The 7,068-nt window shown below is 38.5% G+C and overlaps 1 protein-coding gene across 1 annotated transcript; it reads left to right on the plus strand.

Moving 5' to 3' along the window:
• Nucleotides 1-111: 111 nt before the first annotated feature.
• On the plus strand, nucleotides 112-3,617 carry ift22 (intraflagellar transport 22 homolog (Chlamydomonas)). Its single transcript, XM_034183361.1, has 5 exons — nucleotides 112-383; nucleotides 2,635-2,717; nucleotides 2,974-3,060; nucleotides 3,146-3,348; nucleotides 3,434-3,617. The coding sequence occupies exons 1-5, from the start codon at nucleotides 345-347 to the stop codon at nucleotides 3,580-3,582; spliced, it is 561 nt and encodes a 186-aa protein (XP_034039252.1). The 5' UTR covers nucleotides 112-344; the 3' UTR covers nucleotides 3,583-3,617.
• The last annotated feature ends 3,451 nt before the right edge of the window (nucleotides 3,618-7,068 follow it).

Below are 7,068 nucleotides of genomic sequence, written 5' to 3' on the forward strand. Positions count from 1 at the left end.
AGAGATTGGCTAATACTGCAGCTACGTAGGAAGATCAAATATTTTTCTGGATGCTGATTTGCTCTATCCGGTGTGAAGGTGGAGCTTTATGTCATGAAAAGTTACGGGCAACCAATAAAGTCAGAACGCCAAAACTACTGGCTGAAACCATAGAAACGACGAGGAAGCTTCTGCATTTGATCGCGGAGCAACATTTAATATGTTAAAAGTCGACATAGTCTATTAAGTGCCTATTATTAATACGTAGAATTAATTAGGATACAACACGTTACTTCACTGGTTTCATCCGCAAATCTTATTAGCTTCGCCAGTTAGCTACAAATTAGCTGGAGCTTGCTTTGAAAATGTCCAAAGTGAAAATTCTCTTTGTTGGACCCAGTGAGGTAAGTCAATAAAAATTTCAGATACCGACAAGTAGTCTGCTGTACTAACTGTGAAATGCCTGTTTCTAATCACTTTTGTACTTCTAAAACATGCTAAGCAGTCAGCGAAGCTAGACAGGTAAAACTGGACGAATAATAATAAATAATCAACAGTGTCATTACAAATCCTAATTTTTTGTATACAGTTTACTTTGGACAAGCTAGGCTAGGGGATGAAGACATGACAATTTTCACGTCACTGAATATCAGGGGCGTCGCCTGACAAGGCTTTGTTGGGGCACAGCCCCCCCACCCCCATTACTCATATCAATGTATTTTTATTAAATTAACAGTTGTTTCACCTATAAGTTCAAAAATGTTCTTGTGTAAATTCATGCAAAGTATTATAAGTAAAATGCTGTTAATGCAAAAGCATATGTCATTTCAGAGACAGTATCATGTTGCTTCACAATAGTATTTAATCACATACAGTAAATAAAGATGGAAATGGGTTACGTATTTACTATTTGTTGTTTTTGTTAATGTATTTCAACTTGCACACCTTATCCTATTAATTTACAACATTTTAATGATTTACTCCCAATACATAGGAGTAATTTGGCTGTGTATTTATTTCATTAAAATAATTTCAGCTTACCTGCTTAACTTTTAGAAGGTCTCCACTGTGACTATTTCCAGTGTCCTTTTACTGTCATTGTAGACTATTGATGATGAAGTGAGATGTCCTATTTTGTGTGTTAATGAGACCGGTGTTATTTTACATAATTGGAAGGCAAAACAGAGTTTTACCATTTGCACAATGTCTTATTACATTTGGAAGTTATAGTTCTTTGCCCAGTTTCATAAAGTAGTCTAATCTTTTAGCCGATTAAAGTTACATAGTCGACTAAGTTAAGTCGCCCAACATTAACCGTCTAATCTCCATTTCACATCAACGGCTACATTAGCCATAGATTAGCCATCTAACGTTAGTCGACAGTTTTCACAGGCATTAGAGGCCTTGTGAGTGCTGTTGCCAAGAAACGCTTCCAATACATGAGAGTTTTGTACTTCTGAGTTGCTTGTGTGCTACAACCATGGCCATGATGAGACCATGATGAGAAGCGCTCCCAGCCTCCACCTCCATAAACATCTCCAATAGATTATTCCGGTCCCAGAACACCCACTCTTGCTGCAAGGCTCTCCCTCCTTCCTGTTCCATCAAGTGGTGGTACATGTTAGCTGCCATTTTTGAGGTAAGACACTAAGGTTTTGTTGACTAAAATAAAATTAGCCTCCTCTGTAGCAGGCTAAAAACTTTAGTTGGTTAATGCAAAACATTAGCAGACTAAGTGTTTTGTGCAATGACTAACGTCTCAAAATTAGTTGACTGAGTTTAGTCGACCAAACAAGATTGTACCGCTTTATGAAAATGAGCCCAGGTTGCTTAAAAACTGATGTTTTTGTGATGCTACAGCTTATTTTTTCTCTGTAGTGTCACACAAATTATTCATGCTTACCTGATATGAAAATACGCAAAAATAGCTCATCTCACTGCCATCTTTTCCCAACATGTCCATGTTGCCACAGGTGAAAATTTTTTTTAAGTGCTCACATGGAGCGGTGGAGAAATTTCCCATGGTACTCTCTTCGAAAACAATGGAACATCCAGTTTACATTCTGCCACATACAGTCGGTGTGCAAATGCATCATAAATTTCAACTCATGGAAGTACTTCATAAGTACATACTGTATGGTAAATCTCTCTGGAGTAGGCAGCTCTCAGTAACTGAGTGACCATGCAAGGAGACTAGTGAGGGAAGCCACCAAGATACACATAACAACTCTCATAGCATTATAGGCTGCTGTGGCTGTCATTGGTGAATTTGTGCATCAACCAACCATTGTCTGTTGTGCTACCAATTATACAGCTTCATGTTGAAGTGGGACAGAATAATTTTCATGGAATAAAACAGATCATATCTAGGCTCATGTTCCTTCCCATGTTCTTTCTGACAAACTCACTGAAATTTTGCATAATCCTTTTAAGAAAACTTTTTTCTGTGTTGGTGGCCAAGTGGTTAATGCGCTTGGTTTCAGTTTGGAAGTTTGGAAGGTTTTAATATATTTAACAAATTATCATTTATGATCCAAAGCTTGTTTGTAATCCCTTTCTTTTTGTTTTAGTTATGTTTTTATTTCTTTAACCTTTTGCTATGCTTTAGCCTTGCAATTTATGGCATTACATTAATGCCTAAAATGTATTTTTCAGAGTGGAAAAACAGTTCTTGCCAATTTCCTTTCTGACACAACAGAAAACATCGGGGGTGATTACAGACCTACGCAAGGAGTCAGGTACAAATCCATTTCCTGTTTATTTATTTTTGGTGTATTTATTTATTTACTAGTGTAACTCCTTGTTAAAACTCATCAGCAATGAATGAAAATACTCGTAGACTGACATAAAATATTTGTTACAGGATCAGTTTCGCACAAAATGAACCTCATGATTGCAATATTAGCTCCACCCTGTCTCTTTGTCAGGATAGAACATCAAGTGTGATTTGTTCAAGTTACAGCAATCAAATGCAAATTATCCTATTGTTTCAAGGATACTGGAATTTGAATCACAAACGGAAGGCGGTGGTGATAAACACATGTGTGAAGTTGAACTTTGGGACTGTTCTGGAGATTTCAAGTATGTTTTGTATCATGTCATTTTGGTTGCTAAGAAAATACCTTTTGTGCACTGTTTGCAGATTTACGGCATTGTCTTTATACAGATTTGAATCATGCTGGGCTGCACTGATGAAGGACTCCAGTGGTGTGGTGATCGTCTTTGATCCCAGTGTTTCAAGTCATCTTAAAGAAATTGAGACATGGCATTCGATGTTCATTGCCTCGCAGGCTATGCAGGACAGCCAGTGCCTGCTGATTGCTCATCACAAGCCCGGCGGTGGAGCAAAGGAGAGATGGCTACCTTTAGGTAATCCCATTTCAGACTGAAAAATTACACTATAAAATATTCATACTGTTTATCTGCTGACGCATTTATTCTTTTTTTGCTGCAGCTCCACATTTAAGCAGACTCCCGCTTATTCAAGCTAACCTGGAGGAGGAACCAGAGGATGTGAGGCAAGCATTCTGTAGATACTTAGGAAATGTTTTAAACACGCTGTCAGAAAGTCAAGAGCGAGAGGAGATGTCCGTCATTGCATAACAACAAAAGCATTAAAAACTGCATCTTTGTGAAAATATTTGTCATAAAGATCTACATCCATGAAGGTTTCTCACACAACGTATGAATTTTGGAGTAACTCCAACAATGTTAATCTTAAAGCTCTATACCCATTTAATTTACAAAAAAATGACTTTGTGTTAAAATCTAGTTATTACAGAGTACCTTTATTTGTTTGGTATATTACAAAATTATAGCTAATTTTATTGGTGGTAAAGTATTTATTTTGGTGGGGGGGGGGCAAATGTAGTGTGTTCTCCGCATGAGATTTTGCAGACAACACTAAAGCCCATTTCACATTGGCGTATTCGTAGAGCTGATCATTTTGGCGTATCGTCTACGCTGAGATGAACAGCTCTCTGCCCACTTTTAGCAGCTCTACGTCAAGTTTGTGCTCCCTACGCAACAGTATGTTGAGGGCTACGCACGTAGGATGGAAGAAATTAAACGTTTAATTTTCTTCGGCGTAGAGCGCTGGACACAGTTTTAAGCAGGTCTGCGCAGCACAGCGTTACTGCATGTAAGTCTGTGCAACACTGCGCTTCTGTACACAACCACAAACTGAGTGTGTGAATCCAGCTGGAGAACATGATCACACAGCCCACAGCGCCTGTGTGCTCAGAACAGGGAATCGAACCTTAAATCAGAAATCGAGAAGCACAACAGAAACAGTAGGTCAATCGCTCTCTCTCTCTCTCTCTCCTCTCTCTCTCTCTCTCTCTCTCTCTCTCTCTCTCTCTCTCTGTCTGTGTGTCTGATCAAACCTGTGACTTTAAAATAAAAGCGCATTCGTTGCATGTCGGTGCGCTCATCAAACGCCCTGATTGATCAGCTCTGATCAAACCTTTGACTTTAAAATAAAAGCGCACTCGTTGCATGTCGGTGCACTCATCAAACGCCCTGATCGATCAGCTCTCATTAAACCTGTGACTTTAAAAAAAAAGCGCACTCGCTGCATGTCGGTGCGCTCATCAAACGCTCTGATCTTGGCAGTAATGATGTAAAAACCTCATGATACAGTCCACTGTTTTACAAGTGCAGTGATGTTGTTCTGCACAGCCAGCAGGAGTGAACTGGGTTTAAATAGCGGCAAGGTACACGCGACTGTGTGCACACATTAAAATGCGAACACACGCAGCTGCAAGTATGAAACGAACATGGAAAAAGGCTGAGTACGCACGCATTTTGGGCATATTTAAATGACACACAACGCTGCAGTATGCAGCTCTATGAATACGGCAATGTGAAAGGGGCTAAAGACAGAATTGCATGCAAAAGGTTTTAAGGTTGAGTTCTATTCAATGGAAAATGGGAGCTCAGTTTCCAGTTTGTGTTCAAGACACATTTGGTGATTTGATGCATCTGTCCTTTGAGTTGTCTAGGTTAGGTTAGGAAACACACTATCTATATTTGACTTTTCTAAAGAAAATGGGCTGTTAAAGTGATGATTTGTATTAATAACAGTCCTTTTGATTGTCCATTTACTTACCACTAATGACAATGTTGGGAATGTGGAAAAATGGCTGTAATTACTAAATAGTTAATGTGATATTTTTGGTCAACCCCTTGAATTAAAGCTGAAAGTCAACAGAGCATCCAGAAAGTATTCACAGTGCAGCTTTTACAACTTTACAACTTTTACAAAACATATGAGAAAGATATTAGATTTATACAGAAATACTCGTATAGCTGTTTCAAAGCATTATTCGCCATCTTGGATTGTTTTTTTTGAGCGAACAACCAGCTGACATTACAGTGCATCCAGAAAGTATTCACAGTGCTGCACTTTTTCCACATTGTGCTATGTTACAGTCTTATTCCAAAATGGATGAAATTAATTTTTTTCCTCAAAATTCTAAACATAATACCCCATAATGACAATGTGAAAATGTTTTTGAGATTTTTGAAAATTTATAAAAAAAAATACAAAAAAAAAACTAAGAAATCACATGTATATAAGTATCCACAGTTTTTGCTATGAAGCTCAAAATTGAGCTCAGGTGCATCCTGTTTTCACTAATCATCCTTCAGATGTTTCTACAGCTTAATTGGGGTCCACCTGGGGTAAATTTACTTGATTGGACATGATTTGGAAAGACACACACCTGTCTACATATACCCAACAAAAATATAAACACAACACTTTTGGTTTTGCTCCCATTTTGTATGAGATGAACTCAAAGATCTAAAACTTTTTCCACATACACAATATCACCATTTCCCTCAAATATTGTTCACAAACCAGTCTAAATCTGTGATAGTGAGCACTTCTCCTTTGCTGAGATAATCCATCCCACCTCACAGGTGTGCCATATCAAGATGCTGATTAGACACCATGATTAGTGCACAGGTGTGCCTTAGACTGCCCACAATAAAAGGCCACTCTGAAAGGTGCAGTTTTATCACACAGCACAATGCCACAGATGTCGCAAGATTTGAGGGAGCGTGCAATTGGCATGCTGAGAGCAGGAATGTCAACCAGAGCTGTTGCTCGTGTATTGAATGTTCATTTCACCTTTCAGAGTGGCCTTTTATTGTGGACAGTCTAAGGCACACCTGTGCACTAATCATGGTGTCTAATCAGCATCTTGGTATGGCACACCTGTGAGGTGGGATGGATTATCTCAGCAAAGGAGAAGTGCTCACTATCACAGATTTAGACTGGTTTGTGAACAATATTTGAGGGAAATGGTGATATTGTGTATGTGGAAAAAGTATTAGATCTTTGAGTTCATCTCATACAAAATGGGAGCAAAACCAAAAGTGTTGCGTTTATATTTTTGTTGAGTGTATAAGGTCCCACAGTTGACAGTGCATTTCAATTTCAATTTATTTTCCTTTATATAGTGCCAAATCACAACAGAGTTGCCTCAAGGCACTTCACACAGGTAAGGTCTAACCTTACCAACCCTCAGAGCAACAGTGGTAAGGAAAAACTCCCTCTGAGGATGAAACCTCAAGCAGACCAGACTCAAAGGGGTGACCCTCTGCTTGGGCCATGCTACAAACATAAATTACAGAAACAATTCACAGAACAATTCACGGACAAATATACAAGAAAGAATATACAGCTGACATTTTTGTAAGTTTGGTGGCATAAAACAGGAGTTTAAAGACCATTTATAGTTTGTCCCATTTCAATACATTAATTAGGCTGTTAGCCTGTGATAGTGTTTGCGTTGTACATCAATAATGCACCAAATATATTGGTTTTTGTCCAGAGTGAAAATATGACCCCCAAAATACTTAAAAATAGAGCCTACGTTGTAAAATACTGGAGTTCCCCTTTAATGGAGATTGCGGCATTTATTGGTTTTTGAGTTTTCATCTATTAGCTGCTATTAGCTATTAGCTGGTTTCACTGGACTAACCCACTCACTCACCCACTCACCAATATTTTTACTGTACAAGCCCCCGTTGTCAGAGCACAGGGAATATGTTGTAATAATAAAATACAAAATCATGTTT

This window comes from Thalassophryne amazonica, chromosome 12 (genome assembly GCF_902500255.1).
Source record: "Thalassophryne amazonica chromosome 12, fThaAma1.1, whole genome shotgun sequence".
In the NCBI taxonomy this organism is placed as follows: Eukaryota; Metazoa; Chordata; class Actinopteri; order Batrachoidiformes; family Batrachoididae; genus Thalassophryne; species Thalassophryne amazonica.